The 25,684-nt window shown below is 46.8% G+C and overlaps 2 protein-coding genes across 7 annotated transcripts in view; one reads left to right on the forward strand and one right to left on the reverse strand.

Annotated features, from left to right (window-relative positions):
* Positions 1–9,294: 9,294 nt before the first annotated feature.
* Positions 9,295–16,072, reverse strand: LOC129818084 (E3 ubiquitin-protein ligase RNF170-like). Of its 3 annotated transcripts, none has more exons than XM_055873644.1 (7): positions 16,051–16,072; positions 12,158–12,324; positions 11,870–11,948; positions 11,545–11,656; positions 11,306–11,379; positions 10,931–11,062; positions 9,295–9,880 (listed from the first exon to the last, which is right to left on the reverse strand). In XM_055873644.1, exons 2-7 carry the CDS (start codon positions 12,298–12,300, stop codon positions 9,608–9,610), a joined length of 813 nt encoding a protein of 270 aa, XP_055729619.1. In that variant the 5' UTR covers positions 12,301–12,324; positions 16,051–16,072; the 3' UTR covers positions 9,295–9,607. The 3 variants fall into 3 exon arrangements, with proteins under 3 accessions (XP_055729619.1, XP_055729618.1, XP_055729617.1); XM_055873643.1 differs by lacking the exon at positions 16,051–16,072 and adding an exon at positions 15,043–15,116; XM_055873642.1 differs by lacking the exon at positions 16,051–16,072 and adding an exon at positions 14,803–15,034.
* Positions 15,304–25,684, forward strand: part of LOC129818083 (protein Hook homolog 3-like) — a 111,504-nt gene continuing 101,123 nt past the window's right edge. For 2 of the 4 annotated variants that reach the window (XR_008753903.1, XM_055873638.1), the window contains exon 1: positions 15,304–15,691. Coding sequence is in view for 3 of the 4 variants with exons in the window: in XM_055873638.1 (XP_055729613.1) it covers positions 15,635–15,691 (57 nt within the window). In the remaining variant the exon portion in view is untranslated. The remainder of the gene's footprint in view (positions 15,692–25,684) is intronic. The other 2 variants (XM_055873641.1, XM_055873640.1) reach the window with 1 other exon arrangement.

A 25,684-nucleotide genomic window follows, 5' to 3' on the forward strand; every position in this document is an offset into this window, starting at 1 on the left:
CTGCCACCTGGTGTCTTCTCGTGTTAATCTGGACTATACTGCCACCTGGTGTCTTCTCGTGTTAAACTGGACTATACTGCCACCTGGTGTCTTCTCGTGTTAATCTGGACTATACTGCCACCTGGTGTCTTCTCGTGTTAATCTGGACTATACTGCCACCTGGTGTCTTCTCGTGTTAATCTGGACTATACTGCCGCCCGGTGTCTTCTCGTGTTAAACTGGAATATACTGCCACCTGGTGTCTTCTCGTGTTAATCTGGACTATACTGCCGCCCGGTGTCTTCTCATGTTAAACTGGACTATACTGCCACCTGGTGTCTTCTCGTGTTAAACTGGACTATACTGCCGCCTGGTGTCTTCTCATGTTAAACTGGGCTATACTGCCGCCTAGTGTCTTCTCATATTAAACTGGACTATACTGCCATCTGGTGTCTTCTCATGTTAATCTGGACTATCCTGCCACCTGGTGTCTACTCGTGTTAATCTGGACTATACTGCCACCTGGTGTCTTCTCGTGTTAATCTGGACTATACTGCCGCCTGGTGTCTTCTCATGTTAAACTGGACTATACTGCCGCCTGGTGTCTTCTCATGTTAAACTGGACTATCCTGCCATCCGGTGTCTTCTCATGTTAAACTGGACTATCCTGCCATCTGGTGTCTTCTCATGTTAAACTGGACTATCCTGCCGCCTGGTGTCTTCTCATGTTAAACTGGACTATACTGCCGCCTGGTGTCTTCTCATGTTAAACTGGACTATACTGCCGCCTGGTGTCTTCTCATGTTAAACTGGACTATCCTGCCGCCTGGTGTCTTCTCGTGTTAATCTGGACTATACTGCCACCTGGTGTCTTCTCGTGTTAAACTGGACTATACTGCCACCTGGTGTCTTCTCGTGTTAATCTGGACTATACTGCCGCCCGGTGTCTTCTCATGTTAAACTGGACTATACTGCCACCTGGTGTCTTCTCGTGTTAAATTGGACTATACTGCCACCTGGTGTCTTCTCGTGTTAAACTGGACTATACTGCCACCTGGTGTCTTCTCGTGTTAATCTGGACTATACTGCCACCTGGTGTCTTCTCGTGTTAATCTGGACTATACTGCCGCCCGGTGTCTTCTCATGTTAAACTGGACTATACTGCCATCTGGTGTCTTCTCATGTTAATCTGGACTATACTGCCACCTGGTGTCTTCTCGTGTTAAACTGGACTATATTGCCACCTGGTGTCTTCTCATGTTAAACTGGACTATATTGCCGCCTGGTGTCTTCTCATGTTAATCTGGACTATATTGCCACCTGGTGTCTTCTCATGTTAAACTGGACTATACTGCCGCCTGGTGTCTTCTCATGTTAAACTGGACTATACTGCCGCCTGGTGTCTTCTCATGTTAAACTGGGCTATACTGCCGCCTAGTGTCTTCTCATATTAAACTGGACTATACTGCCATCTGGTGTCTTCTCATGTTAATCTGGACTATCCTGCCACCTGGTGTCTTCTCGTGTTAATCTGGACTATACTGCCACCTGGTGTCTTCTCGTGTTAATCTGGACTATACTGCCGCCTGGTGTCTTCTCATGTTAAACTGGACTATACTGCCGACTGGTGTCTTCTCATGTTAAACTGGACTATCCTGCCATCCGGTGTCTTCTCATGTTAAACTGGACTATCCTGCCATCTGGTGTCTTCTCATGTTAAACTGGACTATACTGCCACCTGGTGTCTTCTCATGTTAAACTGGACTATACTGTTGCCTGGTGTCTTCTCATGTTAAACTGGACTATACTGCCACCTGGTGTCTTCTCATGTTAAACTGGACTATACTGCCCCCTGGTGTCTTCTCATGTTAAACTGGACTATACTGCCGCCTGGTGTCTTCTCATGTTAAACTGGACTATCCTGCCGCCTGGTGTCTTCTCGTGGTAATCTGGACTATACTGCCACCTGGTGTCTTCTCGTGTTAAACTGGACTATACTGCCACCTGGTGTCTTCTCGTGTTAATCTGGACTATACTGCCACCTGGTGTCTTCTCGTGTTAAACTGGACTATACTGCCACCTGGTGTCTTCTCATGTTAAACTGGACTATCCTGCCACCTGGTGTCTTCTCATGTTAAACTGGACTATACTGCCGCCTGGTGTCTTCTCGTGTTAAACTGGACTATATTGCCACCTGGTGTCTTCTCATGTTAAACTGGACTATATTGCCGCCTGGTGTCTTCTCATGTTAATCTGGACTATATTGCCACCTGGTGTCTTCTCATGTTAAACTGGACTATACTGCCGCCTGGTGTCTTCTCATGTTAAACTGGACTATACTGCCACCTGGTGTCTTATCATGTTAAACTAGACTATACTGCCACCTGGTGTCTTCTCATGTAAAACTGGACTATACTGCCACCTGGTGTCTTCTCATGTTAAACTGGACTATCCTGCCACCTGGTGTCTTCTCATGTTAAACTGGACTATACTGCCGCCTGGTGTCTTCTCGTTTTAAACTGGACTATATTGCCACCTGGTGTCTTCTCATGTTAAACTGGACTATATTGCCGCCTGGTGTCTTCTCATGTTAAACTGGACTATGTAAGAGAGCACATTTTCTTTCAATGCACACTGTGTACCCCTCTACACATTTATATTATATATGGTAGTGTTTAGGTCCGCTGGAAAAGTGTGTGGATGAAAATAACTACAAATGAAACAAAAAGGTTTTTGGTGTGCCTTCCCTCTGTCTTCCTCCTCCCTGGGCCTGCTACTTCAACACCAAGAACCTGTTCGTCTCCCTGTCTGTCTTCCTCCTCCCTGGGCCTGCTACTTCAACACCAAGAACCTGTTCGTCTCCCTGTCTGTCTTCCTCCTCCCTGGGCCTGCTACTTCAACACCAAGAACCTCTTCGTCTCCCTGTCTGTCTTCCTCCTCCCTGGGCCTGCTACTTCAACACCAAGAACCTCTTCGTCTCCCTGTCTGTCTTCCTCCTCCCTGGGCCTGCTACTTCAACACCAAGAACCTCTTCGTCTCCCTGCCTGTCTTTCTCCTCCCTGGGCCTGCTACTTCAACACCAAGAACCTCTTCGTCTCCCTCTGTCTTCCTCCTCCCTGGGCCTGCTACTTCAACACCAAGAACCTCTTCGTCTCCCTGCCTGTCTTCCTCCTCCCTGGGCCTGCTACTTCAACACCAAGAACCTCTTCGTCTCCCTGTCTGTCTTCCTCGTCCCTGGGCCTGCTACTTCAACACCAAGAACCTCTCCGTCTCCCTGCCTGTCTGCCTGTCTCCCACTCTTTACCCTTTGGAGTGTGTGAAACTACACACTTACTTGAGGGAACATGAACGATATATTGTAAAGATATTTTCCGTATTTTCTCTATCCCAGCCAGGTGACAATTAGGGGGGGGGGGGGGGTGGACACAACAAATATGTTTATTTATTTCACCTTTATTTAACCAGGTAGGCTAGTTGAGAACAAGTTCTCATTTGCAACTGCGACCTGGCCAAGATAAAGCAAAGCAGTTTGACACATACAACAACACAGAGTTACACATGGAGTAAAACAAACATACAGTCAATAATACAGTAGAAAAATAAGTCTATATACAATGTGAGCAAGTGAGGTGAGATAAGGGAGGTGAAGGCAAACAAAAGGCCATGGTGGCAAAGAAAAATACAATATAGCAAGTAAAACACTGGAATGGTAGATTTGCAGTGGAAGAATGTGCAGAGTAGAGATAGAAATAATGGGGTGCAAAGGAGCAAAATAAATAAATAAATAAATACAGTAGGGAAAGAGGTAGTTGTTTGGGCTAAATTATAGATGGGCTATGTACAGGTGCAGTAATCTATGAGCTGCTCTGACAGCTGATGCTTAAAGCTAGTGAGGGAGATAAGTGTTTCCAGTTTCAGAGATTTTTGTAGTTCGTTCCAGTCATTGGCAGCAGAGAACTGGAAGGAGAGGCGGCCAAAGGAAGAATTGGTTTTGGGGGTGACTAGAGAGATATACCTGCTGGAGCGCGTGCTACAGGTGGGTGCTGCTATGGTGACCAGTGAGCTGAGACAAGGTGGGGCTTTACCTAGCAAAGACTTATAGATGACCTGGAGCCAGTGGGTTTGGCGACGAGTATAAAGCGAGGGCCAGCCGACGAGAGCGTACAGGTCGCAGTGGTGGGTAGTATATGGGGCTTTGGTGACAAAACGGATGGCACTGTGATAGCCTGCTCCAATTTATTGAGTAGGGTTTTGGAGGCTATTTTGTAAATGACATCGCCGAAGTCGAGGATCGGTAGGATGGTCAGTTTACGAGGGTATGTTTGGCAGCGTGAGTGAAGGAAGCTTTGTTTCGATATAGGAAGCCACTTCTAGATTTAACTTTGGATTGGAGATGCTTAATATGAGTCTGGAAGGAGAGTTTACAGTCTAACCAGACACCTAGGTATTTGTAGTTGTCCACATATTCTAAGTCAGAACCGTCCAGAGTAGTGATGCTGGACGGGCGGGCAGCGATCGGTTGAAGAGCATCCATTTAGTTTTACTTGCATTTAAGAGCAGTTGGAGGCAACAAGAGAGTTGTATGGCATTGAAGCTCGACCGGGGTAGGGGTAGCCAGGTGGAAAGCATGGCCAGCCGTAGAAAAATGCTTATTGAAATTCTCAATTATAGAGGATTTATCGGTGGTGACACTTTCCTAGCCTCGGGGTAGTGGGCAGCTGGGAGGAGGTGCTCTTATTCTCCATGGACTTTACAGTGTCCCAGAACTTTTTTGAAGTTTGTGCTACAGGATTTCTGTTTTAAAGAGCTAGCCTTAGCTTTCCTAACTGCCTGTGTATATTGGTTCCTAACTTCCCTGAAAAGTTGCATATCACGGGGGCTGTTCGATGCTAATGCAGTACGCCACAGGATGATTTTTGGGCTGGTCACGTCTGGAGTGAAACAAGGGCTATATCTGTTCCTGGTTATACATTTTTTTAATGGAGCATGCTTATATAAGATGGTGAGGAAGGCACTTTTAAAGAATAGGCAGGCATCCTCTACTGACGGGATGAGATCAATATCCTTCCAGAATACCCGGGCCAGGTCGATTAGAATGGCCTGCTCGCTGAAGTGTTTCGGGGAGCGTTTGACAGTGATGAGTGGAGGTCGTTTGACCGCTGACCCATTACGGACGCAAGCAATGAGGCAGTGATCGCTGAGATCTTGGTTGAAAACAAGCAGAGGTGTATTTAGAGGGTAAGTTGGTCAGGATGATATCTATGAGGGTGCCCGTGTTTACAGATGTCATGTGCAGTACATGGTCTTCTTTTGTACTGTTCATCCCAGACGCCATCCAGAAAATCATTCTGGACTGATATGGAGAGAAGGTGTGTTTTTGGAGAGAGGTGGAAGGAGATGGACCAAACTCATTTACGTGCCTATTTTGGGGTTCTTATCATCGCTGGTGTTTCCAGATCAACAGATTCCCTCTCTGGGATGCAGAAACACATGCATCAAGTGGAAGAACTACATTTACAACACAAACACAGTAAAACTCTGTCTCTCATGTGGTGTGTAGACCGGTGTTAATTTGGGTTCAATGGGGCTCATTTATCATTTCCATAAAATACTGTATGTAAAATATGTCTTTCCAATTGGTTCATTTCAAAGCAGTAAACATCACTAGTGATGAAAAACCTTGTTTCATTTATATTTATTCAAGATCAACATGATTTATTCCTCCCAAGTCTTGATTATAATAGATTTTGCTTTTTTTAGAAAAATCTAATTTTCTCCACCAAAATAAGTGCTTTTATTGATAAATGTGATCTAGCTGAGGTAAATGGCAAATATTAACCATGCATGCTGTCTATATTGCTTGTAATTGATATAAGTCAACATTTAAGTATTAAGTATTTTTACATAAATTGTTATGGCTGTATTGGTTTTATGTTGTGGGTCCATCAGACCACCATTGGGTGAAAAACAAAATTGGGTGACAAACAAAAACATGAACATTGGGTGAAAAACAAAAAACAAACAAAAACATGAATACCACACAAAGGGTTAACTTGTATTTAATGTGTTGGAAAACCCATTTAACTTTTTTATTCATTTTTATTTATTTGAATTTAACCACAAAAAGTTGTTTACATGCACTGTCATCACGCAGAGCCTTCTATCCTGGTGGGAAAATGTGCATATTGTTTTTCTGCATATATTTGAATATTTGCATGAAAATCTAAATTGCCAAATTGGACAGACCTGAGCGTTACAAAGCAAAGAGACAATATTTTGGGCAAAAGGAAAGTCTAAAATGAAAGCAAGTTCAGACCTTCAGATTTAAAGCCGTCTGTGGTCAAACCACGTGTAAGAGCGTCTGCTAAATGACTTAAATGTAAATGTATATGAATCATGAAATTAAAGGCTTAGTGACATCTATCAGTTTGAGAAGCTATCAAATGTAGAATCCAACTTCAGAGAGAGTTAGTTCAAAAAGTAAGTTCCTCTAAGGATGAATTCAAAAGATACTCCGTCATTAAGTTTACCGACGACACAACCGCGGGTGGTCACCGTCAACGACAGCCTATAGGGAGGTCAGAGACCAGGCCGTGTGGTGCCAGGACAACAACCTCTCCCTCAATGACGAGACATCCTATAGGGAGGTCAGAGACCTGGCCGTGTGGTGCCAGGACAACAACCTCTCCCTCAATGTGATCAAGACAAAGGAGATGATTGTGGACTACAGGAAAAGGAGGACAAAGAACGCCCCCATTCTCATCGACTGGGCTGTAGTGGAGCAGGTTGAGAGCTTCAAGTTCCTTGGTGTCTACATCACCAACAAACTAACATGGTCCAAACACACCAAGATAGTTGTGAAGAGGGCACGACAAAACCTATTCCCCCTCAGGAGACTGAAAAGATTTATCATGGGTCCTCAGATCCTCAAAAGGTTCTACAGCTGCAACATCGAGAGCATCCTGACCGGTTGCATCCCTGTCTGGTATGGCAACTGCTCGGCCTCCGACCGCAAGGCACTACAGAGGGTAGTGCGTACAGCCCAGTACATCACCGGGGCCGAGCTTCCTGCCATCCAGGACCTCTATACCAGAGGAAGGCCCTAAAAATGGTCAAAGACCCCAGCCACCCTAGTCATAGACTGTTCTCTCTGCTACCTCACAGCAAGCGCCAAAAGGCCTCTTAACAGCTTCTACCCCCAAGCCACGACTCCTGAACAGCCAATCATAATGGCTACTCAGACTATTTGCATTGCTGCCACCCCTTTTACGCTGCTGCTATTCTGTTTATTATCTAAACATAATCACTTCACCCCTACCTATATGTATATATTACCATGACTAACCAGTGCCCCGCACATTGACTCTGTACCGGTACCCCCTGTATATAGCCTCCACATTGACTCTGTACCGTAACACCCTGTATATAGTCTCCACATTGACTCTGTACCGGTGCCCCCTGTATATAGCCTTCACATTGACTCTGTACCGGTACCCCCTGTATATAGCCTCCACATTGACTCTGTACCGTAACCCCCTGTATATAGCCTCCACATTGACTCTGTACCGGTACCCCCTGTATATAGCCTCCACATTGACTCTGTACCGGTACCCCCTGTATATAGCCTCCACATTGACTCTGTACCGGTACCCCCTGTATATAGTCTCCACATTGACTCTGTACCGGTGCCCCCTGTATATAGCCTTCACATTGACTCTGTACCGGTACCCCCTGTATATAGCCTCCACATTGACTCTGTACCGTAACCCCCTGTATATAGCCTCCACATTGACTCTGTACCGGTACCCCCTGTATATAGCCTCCACATTGACTCTGTACCGGTACCCCCTGTATATAGTCTCCACATTGACTCTGTACCGGTACCCCCTGTATATAGCCTCCACATTGACTCTGTACCGGTACCCCCGGTATATAGCCTCCACATTGACTCTGTACCAGTACCCCCTGTATATAGCCTCCACATTGACTCTGTACCGGTACCCCCTGTATATAGTCTCCACATTGACTCTGTACCGGTGCCCCCTGTATATAGCCTTCACATTGACTCTGTACCGGTACCCCCTGTATATAGCCTCCACATTGACTCTGTACCGTAACCCCCTGTATATAGCCTCCACATTGACTCTGTACCGGTACCCCCTGTATATAGCCTCCACATTGACTCTGTACCGGTACCCCCTGTATATAGCCTCCACATTGACTCTGTACCGGTACCCCCTGTATATAGTCTCCACATTGACTCTGTACCGGTACCCCCTGTATATAGCCTCCACATTGACTCTGTACCGGTACCCCCTGTATATAGCCTCCACATTGACTCTGTACCGGTACCCCCTGTATATAGTCTACACATTGACTCTGTACCGGTGCCCCCTGTATATAGCCTCCACATTGACTCTGTACCGGTACCCCCTGTATATAGTCTCCACATTGACTCTGTACCGGTACCCCCTGTATATAGCCTCCACATTGACTCAGTACCGGTACCCCGTGTATAAAGTCTCCACATTGACTCTGTACCGGTACCCCCTGTATATAGCCTCCACACTGACTCTGTACAGGTACCCCCTGTATATAGTCTCCACATTGACTCTGTACAGGTACCCCCTGTATATAGCCTCCACATTGACTCTGTACCGGTACCCCCTGTATATAGCTTCCACATTGACTCTGTACAGGTACCCCCTGTATATAGTCTCCACATTGACATCCTTCCTCCCTATGCACAGCGGGGCTCCCTCCTCCCTCCCTATGCACAGCGGGGCTCCCTCCCTCATGCACAGCGGGGCTCCCTCCCTCCCTATGCACAGCGGGGCTCCCTCCCTATGCACAGCGGGGCTCCCTCCCCATGCACAGCGGGGCTCCCTCCCCATGCACAGCGGGGCTCCCTCCCCATGCACAGCGGGGCTCCCTCCCCATGCACAGCGGGGCTCCCTCCCCATGCACAGCGGGGCTCCCTCCCCATGCACAGCGGGGCTCCCTCCCCATGCACAGCGGGGCTCCCTCCCCATGCACAGCGGGGCTCCCTCCCCATGCACAGCGGGGCTCCCTCCCCATGCACAGCGGGGCTCCCTCCCCATGCACAGCGGGGCTCCCTCCCCATGCACAGCGGGGCTCCCTCCCCATGCACAGCGGGGCTCCCTCCCCATGCACAGCGGGGCTCCCTCCCCATGCACAGCGGGGCTCCCTCCCTATGCACAGCTTTTAGTTAAAGTTGACCAAATAAATGCTTTTAGAACAAATCTACAGGAATGTGTAGCAAAATAACAAAAAAATGTCCAACAACAAGATGAATGCAATTTCAGTAATTTTCGGTTTATTGTCCCAGCCCCCTTTCTCTCTCTCACACGTTTTAGATGAGCACATTCAATAGGATTACATCCACTGATCAAATAACAAACTGCCATATAACAAACATTTTGCCAGCAGACCCGTTAACTAGTCCCCTCTCTTCTGCATGATGGAACTCCAGTCCAAAGCAACAGAGCTCTGTATGTGTCTTTGACCTGAAGCGAAGCGATGATCAGTAACTCTTGACCATGGCATATATTGTCCTCGTGGCTCCTGCATCACAATCGATTTCCCTGCAGCCGAAGTGAATCGCGTGTCATCCCCCTGCCAGTCTCTGGGTCACCACCTCTCGATACATGATCGAGATATAGATGAAGAGGAGCAGGATGATGAAGAAGTCGTCCAGGAAGCCTAGCAGACCGAACAGAGCCTCAGGGACGAAGTCCAGTGGGGAGATCAGGTAGGTGAGAGCCCCGATCAGACACAGCAGGATACGGATCCGAAACATCCAGAACAGGCCGCCGACGGAGAACATCTCCCTGAAGAGGTGGCGCAGCAACGTGGGGACGTCACGCAGCCGGTCCATCAGCTGAGAGCAGGGAGAGACAAAAGGATTTAGTGTAATGCACAACATTAGTACTAAGGATGTGACAAAATGGACAATTTATCTTAACGTTTTAATCTGCCAGTTCCTTTATATTATCGGTTACCCATTAAAGCGACAAACAAACAAAAAAATCATTAAATTCCATGTGAATTCCCAATGCAGCTGTGCTACCGCCAACAACGTTTTGAGTCTCAAGGTGCACCTCTTTCAGATGGTTAAGCATTGCACCAGTACTACCATTACTGTACGTGAGATCCACCTCAAAAAGGTAGCATTTTAACTTCTCAAAGTATCGTCATAGAGGACTTTGCGGCTGTCGCTTGCCTTTCTCTGCTATTTCCTTAACGGTTAACGACGAGTTCGTAGTTGTGGAGAGTCGACTCCAAAATCATTGATTCCTCGACTCCCGGTGTCGACTCCCATTTCTGAGTGTCAAGATTCGAGACGGATAGGAACGGACTCCTAAGATTCAGTATTTTTTGGAACAGAGGAGACTGGTTAGTTTCCGTACTTCCGAGAACACAAAACACATGGAGCTAGCGAGGGACGGAGAGCGAGGGACACAGTATAGGCAGGTCAGCCAAAATGCAGACAAGAGTCAGAACCATGCACTAGGCCTATCTATCTGCAATCTAAAGCTGTATCTCACAATGGAATGATGCATCGCAATTTCTTGACTTGCAATGTCTCACAACTTCAGTAAAGCAGGGCCTATCATCAATTAATAGGCCAGGATATGGCGATGGGATTCAGGGTCCGAGAAACAAACCCGAAGCATTTCAATGTGAGGAGTATCTGTGCCTCTGCAGCCAACTGCTTTCAATAAATCTTGATTTAATAAATCAAGATTTATAATAAAATCAAGAATAAATCTATTCCGCAGGAAGACAATTGACTCTCACATACACGTGTATCAATCACTCAGACAATCTGTCTCTGATTGCATAAGACAAAGTAAGCATTTCACTGTAAATTCTAGACCTGTTGTATTCTGCGCGTGTGACAAATAAAAATTGAATTTAAAATACATACGGATCTGGGTTGTCCTGAGAACCTGCGGTTGTAGTCTTGGAGATCGCGGAGGATGAGGAGCGGTTCAACCGTTCCATCCTGTACCGGCTGAGGGGCGGCGTGCTCATGGAAGAGAGGGAACAGCAGGGTCACCTGTTCACATAGGGTAGAGGGGGGGGTCAGGTTAGTAAGGGGGGGGGGTCAGGGCACCAAGAACAACTGCAGTACTGTGCAATAACAGTCTTAAAAATGTTATTTTCCTTTTATTTAAGAATGAAAATGAGAACATAGCAGAGTACAACTTCAGCACTATGGACGAGTACTATTACTACGATGATAAATGTATTGTCAGTAAACACAGTAAAAGTTAGAACGGCCATTTTGAAAACGTCTTACCATTTGTCTGCAGATGGGACAATTGATTGCACCAAGCCATGTCCCATATCGCCAATATGCAATTATACAAGAACCTTGAAAATACAACAAAATGTGGTTATATTCAGATGGTTAGCACTGAATGCATCTATCCAACGGCTTACATCAGTTTATTTTAGCTAGTTCAGATTCCTCCTTCGTAGTTGAAAAGACAGAGCGACACCCTATTGACGTATTTAAACATATGGTGCCACTCTAACCACAGAAGAGATGTCCACAGTTGGTTTCCACTGGCAGCACGGCCTGCTGCAGACACACAGGGCAGGACATGTCTGTATAGAACTGCTGCCTGGGCTCTGTTGGTTCCCCTTCCTGAGGGACGAACAGAGAGAGAGTGTATTGCACTGCTGAGGGAGAGCTAGCAATGAAGCATTTCACAGCAACGTTTACACCCTGTATCCTGTAAAACACGAGCAATAAACTTCGATTTGAGATAAATAAATAAAAAAAAGGTGTTGTGTGATACTTTCAAGGAGAAGTAACGAGACGCTGGACATGGGAGCAGTCAGTGGAACATCTTCTCACCTGCGAGTCAGACTGCAGCTGCTGTCGAACGGCTCGGACATGTTCCTGGTTCTCCGGGTGGATGTTCTGCTGCTCGTTTCTGCAGATACACGTGTGTAGAACGAAAAAAATATATATATTTTGCTTCAGGATATTAGAAAAACAGGCTTACAACTTACTAACAAGAACATTCACTGGCATATCAGTTAAAAAACAAAAAAGGGAAACTAAAACATTTTTTTTTTAAAGCTAAAGAACTCATTTCAAGAACATCCCCATAGGCTGTAAATAGAAGTACAATAGGCCTACCTGCAGAGCAGAGTCACCAGTCCACACAGGAACGTGACACTGAGAACGACCACAAACAAGACAGGGTTGCTGACTCCTTCTATGAGTGAGTCTTCAACTGGCAGCAAATAGTCCACCTCCCCATATACATTGTTTCCATCCATGCCACGTAATCATATCCTACAGAACTGGGTTAGAACAGAGAGTACATATCGGTCACAAAGCCTAGCACTTATTGACGACTCAAATCCATGCCATTGGACGTCCCCTTTAGCTTTTTCAGGGGAAATGCCCCAATGCGCCTTCTAAAAAAAGGCAAATATGCATCACAGTTTGAAACATTGATAACTTTCTTATAAGTTAGATATTTTAAGTTTTAAAACACTAAATATATACTTAGTTTTGGTAGTTTAGGAAAGTTGCAGCCGGTTGTATTTTGAGAAAGAGGAAATAAGGAATAGACCAATGGAAAAGCGTAAAGTGGAGAGGATGTCTCATTTCCGAGGTAGGGCCGCAACTTTTATCTTTTCTATTTGAAAGATTCTTTCACTTACAGTACCAGTCAAAAGGACACACCAACTCATTCAAGTTTTTTTTTTGTACTATTTTCTAAAATTGTAGAATAATAGTTAAGACATCAAAACTATGAAATAACACATATGGAATCATGTAGTAACTAAACGTTTTTTTTTCTTTTAAGTGTTAAACGAATCTAAATACATTTTATATGAGATTCTTCAAAGTAGCCACCCTTTGCCTTGATGACAGCTTTGCACACTTTTGGCATTCTCTCAACCAGCGTCACCAAGTAGTCACCTGGAATGCAATTCAATTTACAAGTTTGCCATGCGTAAAATGTTAATTTGTGGAATTTCTTCCTTTCTTAATGCATTTGAGAAAATCAGTTGTGAAAAGGGTGGTATACAGACGATAGCCCTATGTGGTAAAAGACCAAGTCCAAATTAATGGCAAGAACAGGTCAAATAAGGAAAGAGAAACGACAGTCCATCATTACTTTAAGACATGAAGGTCAGTCAGTGCGGAACATTAAGAGCTTTGAAAGTTTCTTCAAGTGCAGTCGCAAAAACCATCAAGCGCTATGATGAAACTGGCTCTCATGAGGACCGCCACAGGACAGGAAGACCCAGAGTTACCTCTGCTGCAGAGGATAAGTTCATTTGAGTTAACTGCACCTCAGATTGCAGCCTAAATAAATGGTTCAGAGTTCAAGTAACAGACACATCTCAAATCCAACTGTTCAGATGAGACTGTGTGAATCAGGCCTTCATGGTTGAATTGCTGCAAAGAAACGACGACTAAAGGACACCAATAAAAAGAAGAGACTCGCTTGAGCAAAAAAAACTTGAGCAATGGACATTAGACCGGTGGAAATCTGTCCAAATTTGAGATTTTTGGTTCCAACCACCGTGTCTTTGTGAGACGCAGAGTAGGTGAACGGATGATCTCTGCATGTGTGGTTCCCACCGTGAAGCACAGAGGTGGTGGTGCTTTGCTGGTGTCACTGTGTGATATATTTAGAATTCAAGGCACACTTAACACAACATTCTGCAGCAATACGCCATCCCATCTGGTATGCGTTTTTTTTTTTTTTTTTTACTTGGCAAGTCAGTTAAGAACAAATGTCTTATTTTCAATGACGGCCTACTGTGGAACAGTGGGTTAACTGCCTTGTTCAGGGGCAGAACGGCAGATTTCTTTGTCAGCTCGGGGATTTGATCCAGCAACCTTTTGGTTACTGGGACTATCAGCTTAGCGGGACTATCATTTGTTTTTCAACAGGACAATGACCCAACACACTTCCAGGCTGTGTAAGGGTCATTTGACCAAGAAGGAGAGTGATGGAGTGCTGCATCAGATGACCTGGCCTCCACAATCACCCGACCTCAACCCAATTGAGATGGTTTAGGATGAGTTGGACCGCAGTGAAGGAAAAGCAGGCAACAAGTGCTCAGCATATGTGGGAACTCATTCAAGACTGTTGGAAAAGCATTCCTCATGAAGCTGGTTGAGAGAATGCCAAGAGTGTGCAAAGCTGTCAAGGCAAATGGTGACTATTTGAATAGTCTCAAATGTATTGATTTGTTTAACACTGTTTTGGTTACTACATGAATCCATGTGTTAGGTCATAGTTTTGATGTCTTCACTATTATTCTACAATGTATAAAATAGTCAAAGAAATAAACCCTTGAATGAATAGATGTCTCCAAACATTTGACTGGTACTGTATATGAAAGTGAAAATGTACATTACGCAGAAATCGCTCCGCCATTTCCTGGTTGCAAAGAAAATGTAAATAGTTCGCCTGTGACAAGCAAGACAGTGTAGAGAACCATTGTACCATTTAAACTGCTGTGAAATAGCTTGTCCATTTAAAAAAACATTGTATTGTCAGCTGGTGTACAAAACCCAAAGTAAAAGACCCCGAAAAGTAACGTGAACCATAGAAATATCGCACATATAACACATCGACCGCTTCTTAGACCAGCGTTCAACGAGAATGACTGATCGATAACTTACATGTCTATATGAATTTGGTCTGGTCGCCCCAAAATAATTTACATATCGCTAACGATGATTAGCATACTTTCTAAACCGTGAAATAGAGCGTGGATATTGTAGTTCATTGATTGAACTGTGGTCCATACCTTCAGACGAGAACTCAAGAGCTGGTATAGCCCTTGGTTTGTCGAGAACTAACGTTATCCAGAACTACCAGCACCACTCCCCCTATCTACACGTAGCTACAGACTACAGACTACAGACCACACAACGCAGAGTTATACTTCCATGTCAATTACATCAGTCGCATGGCTTAACTATAGCCAACGCGGTCAATAAGACTGTAAATAGAGTAAAATACATCTGTTACAAGTTAAAAGTCTCACCCTAGTCATTGGATTTAGTCGTTCCACATTCATGTTCTTAGAGCGGTCCTTTTTCTAGCCTACGTATACCTGGCGTCCCAAGTACTGCCTGCACTAAATTCAACCCAATCTATTTATTCAAATGTTCATGGAATAAAATATTTGATATTTATTTGTACTTTGTTATTTATGCTTATGGTTATTTAATTATTTGAGAGGGATTCATAATTTACAAACTTTGATAAAGACGGTTGATCTTTTTCAGGCTCGGAGCTTCGGTCCAAAAAGGGTGGCATCTTTTCCCCCAGCTGGTTGGAAAAAAGCTTGACAGAAGGGGACAGACCGGTGGATGTGTCTCAACGTCACACTGTTTATGATGAAATAACCTTTATATTCGACGCTGTATGTATTTATATACGTGGAAAGGGGCGGTGGGGCCGTATCTGTCCAGTCGGAAACTGAGTTGCGGTTTACGTCGAAGAATTCCTCTGTTTGGTTATCCAGTTGATCAGACGTGTTGGTCTTGTTGATTTCATCTCGTCTAGCTGGCTGTCTAGTCATTTTCCGGATAAAGAAGAGCGATCGCCGTGGATTCATTGAACTATACAGTACGATGAGTACTTTGAATTCTGTGGATCGAGTTGAACTGTGCGAGAGCCTTTTGACATGGGTACGTATCAAATGTATTATCTTGGTCGCTGATAATGATTCAACTCGGATTTGATGAACAATTGTCAGACGAAATGTAGATAGCTAGCTTGCGTTGGCTGCCAAACATAGCCACCCAGCGTAGCCAAACCGGGTTCCCAAGAACCCAAGGGAGCCCAAGGTAGTTTTACAGCCGGTCCATTGGGTTCTCAGTTGATGATGGTATTGCGGACAGATGGCTCCGTGTGAACCACAATCGACGCTCTGTTTTAACGTTTACAAACGTTAATAATCATCGCTTGCAATATGAGTTTAGAAACATAAATCCTTCTACGTTCACATCAAATCAACCTAATTTCACAATGCAACAAATACACTTACTGTACACTGATTTTAACCGGGATTAACACAGTTGCAGCCGACAGTATTCTTCCATTAGAACACTTTTCTGGCCTATTTCCTTCGGTTACACACAGGTATCGGAGACGCAGATAACTACTTAGCACATTATTCGCCTCTGTCTTCCGTAAACAAGCGTTGTAAACATATGGTTGGTGGTGCTATCAGGGATCCTTGGGAGGTCCCTAACCAAAATCCTTACCTTAACCATAACCTTAACTCTTACCTTAGTGGCACTCCAAGTCTCCTTTTCACCTCATTTAACCATCGACATTAAAACCAGTATATAGTGATAGCGTTTAGGGCTGGTTGGTATACCGTATTTTATGATATACCAGTATTGATGCACGGACTGGTTTGGGTTTTTACATTACCAAATACAATGGTATTTGAATGTTTGGTTTGTTAAAGGCCTTGTGTAACGTCCAATAGTTCTAGTTTACTTCGCTACTTAAGTCATCTCATCTCGAGTCACTCAAGGTGCGCATTTGTTGTTCCTAGACCAGGAGTCTCTAGTGTTCAGTCTGCATGTTCAATGCAGCACATGCTATTATGTGTACAATGTTGTTATTTTTTACTTTACTTCTGAATATAAATCCACTAGCGTTTTATAATTACACTATTAGTTCGTGTTTCTTACATCTGCAAACAGCTAGTTTTGTCTTTTCTTAGCAAGTTGTGCCTAAATCGTGTTAGCCGCTAATGCTAATCGCTAGATAAACTCAGCAAAAAAAGAAACGTCCTCTCACTGTCAACTGCGTTTATTTTCAGCAAACTTAACATGTGTAAATATTTGTATGAACATAACAAGATTCAACAACTGAGACATAAACTGAACAAGTTCCACAGACATGTGACTAACATAAATTGAATAATGTGTCCCAGAACAAAGGGGGGGGGTCAACATCAAAAGTAACAGTCAGTATCTGGTGTGGCCACCAGCTGCATTAAGTACTGCAGTGCATCTCCTCCTCATGGACTGCACCAGATTTGCCAGTTTTTGCTGTGAGATGTTATCCTACTCTTCCACCAAGGCACCTGCAAGTTCCCGGACATTTCTGGAGGGAATGGCCCTAGCCCTCACCCTTCGATCCAACAGGTCCCAGACGTGCTCAATGGGATTGAGATCCGGGCTCTTCGCTGGCCATGGCAGAACACTGACATTCCTGTCTTGTAGGAAATCACGCACAGAACGAGCAGTATGGCTGGTGGCATTGTCATGCTGGAGGGTCATGTCAGGATGAGCATGCAGGAAGGGTACCACATGAGGGAGGAGGATGTCTTCCCTGTAACGCACAGCGTTGAGATTGCCTGCAATGACAACAAGCTCAGTCCGCTTTCTAGACAACTGGTGGCGCTTTCTAGACAGGTGGTGGCGCTTTCTAGACAGGTGGTGGCGCTTTCTAGACAGGTGGTGGCGCTTTCTAGACAGGTGGTGGCGCTTTCTAGACAGGTGGTGGCGCTTTCTAGACAGGTGGTGGCGCTTTCTAGACAGGTGGTGGCGCTTTCTAGACAGGTGGTGGCGCTTTCTAGACAGGTGGTGGCGCTTTCTAGACAGGTGGTGGCGCTTTCTAGACAGGTGGTGGCGCTTTCTAGACAGGTGGTGGCGCTTTCTAGACAGGTGGTGGCGCTTTCTAGACAGGTGGTGGCGCTTTCTAGACAGGTGGTGGCGCTTTCTAGACAGGTGGTGGCGCTTTCTAGACAACTGGTGGCGCTTTCTAGACAACTGGTGGCGCTTTCTAGACAACTGGTGGCGCTTTCTAGACAACTGGTGGCGCTTTCTAGACAACTGATGGCGCTTTCTAGACAACTGATGGCGCTTTCTAGACAACTGATGGCGCTTTCTAGACAACTGATGGCGCTTTCTAGACAACTGGTGGCGCTTTCTAGACAACTGGTGGCGCTTTCTAGACAACTGGTGGCGCTTTCTAGACAACTGGTGGCGCTTTCTAGACTACTGGGGGCGCTTTCTAGACTACTGGGGGCGCTTTCTAGACAACTGGTGGCGCTTTCTAGACTACTGGTGGCGCTTTCTAGACTACTGGGGGCGCTTTCTAGACTACTGGGGGCGCTTTCTAGACTACTGGGGGCGCTTTCTAGACTACTGGGGGCGCTTTCTAGACAGGTGGTGGCGCTTTCTAGACAACTGGTGGCGCTTTCTAGACTACTGGTGGCGCTTTCTAGACTACTGGTGGCGCTTTCTAGACTACTGGGGGCGCTTTCTAGACAGGTGGTGGAGCTTTCTAGACAACTGGTGGCGCTTTCTAGACAACTGGGGGCGCTTTCTAGACTACTGGTGGCGCTTTCTAGACTACTGGTGGCGCTTTCTAGACTACTGGTGGCGCTTTCTAGACAACTGGTGGCGCTTTCTAGACAGGTGGTGGAGCTTTCTAGACAGCTGGTGGCGCTTTCTAGACAACTGGAAACTATTGGGGGGGGAACAAGGTCAAATCATGACTTCGCAAAACACCCTCTTCCTCTTCAGGAAACGTGTTGTGATCCAGGAGGGCGTTCTCTGCTGTTACCAAGCGAAGCTAACCGCTTAGCTAGCTAGATAACTAGCTACTAAATGAGCAAACCAACCGCAGAGCATTTAGCACATTTTAGACAGTTAACTTCATAGTTATCAGATATCTAGCTGGCAGACATTGAGTTGTGAATTCCATACTGTAACTAGATTCATTGGTCCGTGCTGCACAACAGTGAGCGACTCACAAGGCTCCGGTTTCTCTGGTTGTGTGCTTGTAAACAAACACCACGTGACTGGGATCTGACCTGTTAGCTTAATGTGACAGGTGATATGAAGAAACGCAATCTGCTTTATCTCCTCACGTATTGCACAAGTTGACGGAAGGTATTTACTGAAAAGTAGCTACAAATATTAAAATGTATAAAAAATAAATAAACTTAAAATAACTAGTTTTTGACGGTAATGAAAAACCATCCCGTGTCTATTTCCATCAGAAACAGATGGTAAAAATAGTCTCCTTGAGTACCCAGAGGGCTTTGGCGTTTATTTTTACACTGACATTTCTTTTTAAAGATTAGAAGATGAATTAAGATTTGATCTGTCGGAGTTTGTTTTATTTCATAAGAAGGTCGATGGACCTTGTACCAGTTCATGTTTCTCGGAGTGGACATTGTTTATGAGGCGGCGGTGGGATCCTGCTCTGCTGACCGGTGTTCCTGGCGCTGCCTCTGCTAGTACACAGAGCTGAGCCTTCACAGAGTCACAGAGCTGAGCCTTCACAGAGTCACAGAGCTGAGCCTTCACAGAGCTGAGCCTTCACAGAGCTGAGCCTTCACAGAGCTGAGCCTTCACAGAGTCACAGAGCTGAGCCTTCACAGAGTCACAGAGCTGAGCCTTCACAGAGTCACAGAGCTGAGCCTTCACAGAGTCACAGAGCTGAGCCTTCACAGAGTCACAGAGCTGAGCCTTCACAGAGTCACAGAGCTGAGCCTTCACAGAGTCACAGAGCTGAGCCTTCACAGAGTCACAGAGCTGAGCCTTCACAGAGTCACAGAGCTGAGCCTTCACAGAGCTGAGCCTTCACAGAGCTGAGCCTTCACAGAGTCACAGAGCTGAGCCTTCACAGAGTCACAGAGCTGAGCCTTCACAGAGTCACAGAGCTGAGCCTTCACAGAGTCACAGAGCTGAGCCTTCACAGAGTCACAGAGCTGAGCCTTCACAGAGTCACAGAGCTGAGCCTTCACAGAGTCACAGAGCTGAGCCTTCACAGAGTCACAGAGCTGAGCCTTCACAGAGCTGAGCCTTCACAGAGTCACAGAGCTGAGCCTTCACAGAGCTGAGCCTTCACAGAGTCACAGAGCTGAGCCTTCACAGAGTCACAGAGCTGAGCCTTCACAGAGTCACCGAGCTGAGCCTTCACAGAGTCACCGAGCTGAGCCTTCACAGAGTCACCGAGCTGAGCCTTCACAGAGTCACCGAGCTGAGCCTTCACAGAGTCACCGAGCTGAGCCTTCACAGAGTCACAGAGCTGAGCCTTCACAGAGTCACCGAGCTGAGCCTTCACAGAGCTGAGCCTTCACAGAGTCACAGAGCTGAGCCTTCACAGAGTCACAGAGCTGAGCCTTCACAGAGTCACCGAGCTGAGCCTTCACAGAGTCACCGAGCTGAGCCTTCACAGAGTCACAGAGCTGAGCCTTCACAGAGCTGAGCCTTCACAGAGTCACAGAGCTGAGCCTTCACAGAGTCACAGAGCTGAGCCTTCACAGAGTCACAGAGCTGAGCCTTCACAGAGTCACCGAGCTGAGCCTTCACAGAGTCACAGACAGGGTAGGGTTTCCTAACTAGCGTGTGAGGGCTACATTTAAAACCCAACAGCAGCTTTGTCAACATGTCCTGTAACGGGTCTTCTATCCAGGCCAGCTGATGGTCACTCATCGCCGCTATACTACTCCACAGAGACCGTTATGTATTCAAATACACAATATTATTAAGCTAATCACTGACCACCAAAACATAAGCAGCTAATTATCTTCTTATTACATAAAAACGATTACGGTTCATAAGCTGGTTTAGTTCAGTAATATTTATTTGCCAAAGTCATCAGAATTTCATTCAGTAGCTGTTGAAGGTTTGAAAGTGGCCGTTGAGTTTGACATTTAGTTAATTGTTCTCCCTCGTCACACAAAAGCCATTTCATAAGTAGCAGCACAGTGAGAGATGTGACGTGTGGGAACAGCCTAGCTAATGGCCCTGACGCTTGTCACATCGGATAGATCAGGATCAGGGTTTACGCCCTACCATATCTCATAAGCACATCATCTGCATTGTACACACATGAAATGTAAGACATGTTTACACGGTAATCGATTCTCTTTCTGATCTGTATACGGTATCTGCCTGTCTTTTTAAATGGCTGTTGTAACTGAAAAATCACCTGGATTGCTTTCATTTGTGGGAAACTATGAAAAGGGCTGCTCAATCAAAAACTGTAGCCTTTTTCAAGCCTGTCTAACTGTCAAACGAAAGGTAGTGGTAAAATTACACCCCGTGCTCTGTCAGGTCCTACCCCGTGCTCTGTCAGGTCCTACTAAGGAAGGTAGTGGTAACATTACACACCGTGCTCTGTCAGGTCCTACTAGGGAAGGTAGTGGTAACATTACACACCGTGCTCTGTCAGGTCCTACCCCGTGCTCTGTCAGGTCCTACTAGGGAAGGTAGTGGTAACATTACACCCCGTGCTCTGTCAGGTCCTACCCCGTGCTCTGTCAGGTCCAGCCCCGTGCTCTGTCAGGTCCTACCCCGTGCTCTGTCAGGTCCTACTAAGGAAGGTAGTGGTAACATTACACCCCGTGCTCTGTCAGGTCCTACCCTCTGCTCTGTCAGGTGCTACCCCGTGCTCTGTCAGGTCCTACCCTCTGCTCTGTCGGGTCCTACCCTCTGCTCTGTCAAGTCCTACCCCGTGATCTGTCAGGTCCTACCCCGTGCTCTGTCAGGTCCTACCCCGTGCTCTGTCAGGTCCTACCACGTGCTCTGTCAGGTCCTACCACGTGCTCTGTCAGGTCCTACCCCGTGCTCTGTCAGGTCCTGCTCTGTCAGGTCCTACCCTGTGCTCTGTCAGGTCCTACCCTGTGCTCTGTCAGGTCCTACCCTGTGCTCTGTCAGGTCCTACCCCGTGCTCTGTCAGGTCCTACCCTCTGCTCTGTCAGGTCCTACCCTCTGCTCTGTCAGGTCCTACCCCGTGCTCTGTCAGGTCATACCCTCTGCTCTGTCAGGTCCTACCCTCTGCTCTGTCAGGTCCTACCCTCTGCTCTGTCAGGTCCCACCCTCTGCTCTGTCAGGTCCTACCCTCTGCTCTGTCAGGTCCTACCCTCTGCTCTGTCAGGTCCTACCCCGTGCTCTGTCAGGTCCTACCCCGTGATTTGTCAGGTCCTACCCCGTGATCTGTCAGGTCATACCCCGTGATCTGTCAGGTCCTACCCCGTGCTCTGTCAGGTCCTACCCCGTGCTCTGTCAGGTCCTACCCTCTGCTCTGTCAGGTCCTACCCTCTGCTCTGTCAGGTCCTACCCTCTGCTCTGTCAGGTCCTACCCCGTGCTCTGTCAGGTCCTGCCCCGTGTTCTGTCAGGTCCTGCCCCGTGCTCTGTCAGGTCCTGCCCCGTGCTCTGTCAGGTCCAGCCCCGTGCTCTGTCAGGTCCAGCCCCGTGCTCTGTCAGGTCCTGCCCCGTGCTCTGTCAGGTCCTGCCCCGTGCTCTGTCAGGTCCTGCCCCGTGCTCTGTCAGGTCCTACCCCGTGCTCTGTCAGGTCCTGCCCCGTGCTCTGTCAGGTCCTACCCTCTGCTCTGTCAGGTCCTACCCTCTGCTCTGTCAGGTCCTACCCCGTGATCTGTCAGGTCCAGCCCCGTGCTCTGTCAGGTCCTGCCCCGTGCTCTGTCAGGTCCTACCCCGTGCTCTGTCAGGTCCTGCCCCTTGCTCTGTCAGGTCCTACCCCGTGCTCTGTCAGGTCCTGCCCCGTGCTCTGTCAGGTCCTACCCTCTGCTCTGTCAGGTCCTACCCTCTGCTCTGTCAGGTCCTACCCCGTGATCTGTCAGGTCCTACCCCGTGATCTGTCAGGTCCTGCCCCGTGCTCTGTCAGGTCCTACCCCGTGCTCTGTCAGGTCCTGCCCCTTGCTCTGTCAGGTCCTACCCCGTGCTCTGTGACTTGCATGAAAACGACCAGAGAAGGATGCAGAAAGTAGAGTATTTGTCTAAATGTCTGCAGGTATTTTCTTCTCCAATATAAATGGCCAATATTGCTGTGAACCTTCCTACATTTCCAGGCCTGGAGCACCAGCCTGCAGTGAGGACCCTGCTGTGCCACTGTGACACTCTGATCGGGGTTACAGCTGTAGGCCTCTACTCTGATTGGGGTTGCAGCAGTAGGCCTCTACTCTGATTGGGGTTGCAGCAGTAGGCCTCTACTCTGATCGGGGTTGCAGCAGTAGGCCTCTACTCTGATCGGGGTTGCAGCAGTAGTCCTCTACTCTGATCAGGGTTGCAGCAGTAGTCCTCTACTCTGATTGGGGTTGCAGCAGTAGGCCTCTACTCTGATTGGGGTTGCAGCAGTAGGCCTCTACTCTGATTGGGGTTGCAGCAGTAGGCCTCTACTCTGATCGGGGTTGCAGCAGTAGGCCTCTACTTTGATTGGGCTTGCAGCAGTAGTCCTCTACTCAGATCAGGGTTGCAGCTGTAGGCCTCTACTCTGATCAGGGTTGCAGCAGTAGTCCTCTACTCTGATTGGGGTTGCAGCAGTAGGCCTCTACTCTGATTGGGGTTGCAGCAGTAGGCCTCTACTCTGATCGGGGTTGCAGCAGTAGGCCTCTACTCTGATCGGGGTTGCAGCAGTAGGCCTCTACTCTGATCGGGGTTGCAGCAGTAGGCCTCTACTCTGATCGGGGTTGCAGCAGTAGTCCTCTACTCTGATCGGGGTTGCAGCAGTAGTCCTCTACTCTGATCGGGGTTGCAGCAGTAGTCCTCTACTCTGATCGGGGTTGCAGCAGTAGGCCTCTACTCTGATTGGGGTTGCAGCAGTAGTCCTCTACTCTGATCGGGGTTGCAGCAGTAGTCCTCTACTCTGATCGGGGTTGCAGCAGTAGTCCTCTACTCTGATCGGGGTTGCAGCAGTAGTCCTCTACTCTGATCGGGGTTGCAGCAGTAGTCCTCTACTCTGATCGGGGTTGCAGCAGTAGGCCTCTACTCTGATCGGGGTTGCAGCAGTAGTCCTCTACTCTGATCGGGGTTGCAGCAGTAGTCCTCTACTCTGATCGGGGTTGCAGCAGTAGTCCTCTACTCTGATCGGGGTTGCAGCAGTAGTCCTCTACTCTGATCGGGGTTGCAGCAGTAGGCCTCTACTCTGATCGGGGTTGCAGCAGTAGGCCTCTACTCTGATCGGGGTTGCAGCAGTAGTCCTCTACTCTGATCGGGGTTGCAGCAGTAGTCCTCTACTCTGATCGGGGTTGCAGCAGTAGTCCTCTACTCTGATCGGGGTTGCAGCAGTAGTCCTCTACTCTGATCGGGGTTGCAGCAGTAGTCCTCTACTCTGATCGGGGTTGCAGCAGTAGGCCTCTACTCTGATCGGGGTTGCAGCAGTAGGCCTCTACTCTGATCGGGGTTGCAGCAGTAGTCCTCTACTCTGATCGGGGTTGCAGCAGTAGTCCTCTACTCTGATCGGAGTTGCAGCAGTAGGCCTCTACTCTGATCGGGGTTGCAGCAGTAGTCCTCTACTCTGATCGGGGTTGCAGCAGTAGTCCTCTACTCTGATCGGGGTTGCAGCAGTAGTCCTCTACTCTGATCGGGGTTGCAGCAGTAGTCCTCTACTCTGATCGGGGTTGCAGCAGTAGTCCAACTCTGTCACTCAGACATGCCACTAACACATCCTTGGTGGTGAGGTAAGTCTATAGACTATTTATAGCCCTTAATTTCACTTTAGTGTGCCTGTACAGCACGATTCATAACACATAGTGATATACGCTTGGTATTTTAATGTAAAACCGCCTAAACATAGCCTATAACATGAAATATTAGCCTCAAATGCTAACCTACCCTTTTACTAGGTAATAATAATAATATATTTAGTTTATATAGCCCTTTTCATTATACATATAATCTCAAAAACACTCAAATGAACAGAAGTACATGTCGGTGTTGGGCTGGTCAATGGTCAAGCCCCTAAAAGGGTCATGTAGGAATAACCTACCAGTCGGAGACATTCAGGACAGAGGTGAGTCTTTATGTGTGACTGTAATTAGGGCATCGACCATGGCACCATCCACGTGCCTCTCCTCTGCTGGGGTTCAGTCCGTTTTATTCAGAGGGACAACACTGCTGGTGACTGTTAACATGTTATCAACATAGAGAGAGAGAGAGATCATCCCTGGAGTGGATAATTATTAACATGTTATCAACATAGAGAGAGAGAGAGAGATCATCCCTGGAGTGGATCATTATTAACATGTTATCAACATAGAGAGAGAGAGAGAGATCATCCCTGGAGTGGATAATTATTAACATGTTATCAACATAGAGAGAGAGAGAGAGATCATCCCTGGAGTGGATAATTATTAACATGTTATCAACATAGAGAGAGAGAGAGAGATCATCCCTGGAGTGGATAATTATTAACATGTTATCAACATAGAGAGAGAGAGAGAGATCATCCCTGGAGTGGATAATTATTAACATGTTATCAACATAGAGAGAGAGAGAGAGATCATCCCTGGAGTGGATAATTATTAACATGTTATCAACATAGAGAGAGAGAGAGAGATCATCCCTGGAGTGGATAATTATTAACATGTTATCAACATAGAGAGAGAGAGAGAGAGATCATCCCTGGTGTGGATAATTATTAACATGTTATCAACATAGAGAGAGAGAGAGATCATCCCTGGAGTGGATAATTATTAACATGTTATCAACATAGAGAGAGAGAGAGATCATCCCTGGAGTGGATAATTATTAACATGTTATCAACATAGAGAGAGAGAGAGATCATCCCTGGAGTGGATAATTATTAACATGTTATCAACATAGAGAGAGAGAGAGATCATCCCTGGAGTGGATAATTATTAACATGTTATCAACATAGAGAGAGAGAGAGATCATCCCTGGAG

The sequence above is a fragment of the Salvelinus fontinalis genome, chromosome 21, assembly GCF_029448725.1.
Source record: "Salvelinus fontinalis isolate EN_2023a chromosome 21, ASM2944872v1, whole genome shotgun sequence".
NCBI classification, from domain to species: Eukaryota; Metazoa; Chordata; class Actinopteri; order Salmoniformes; family Salmonidae; genus Salvelinus; species Salvelinus fontinalis.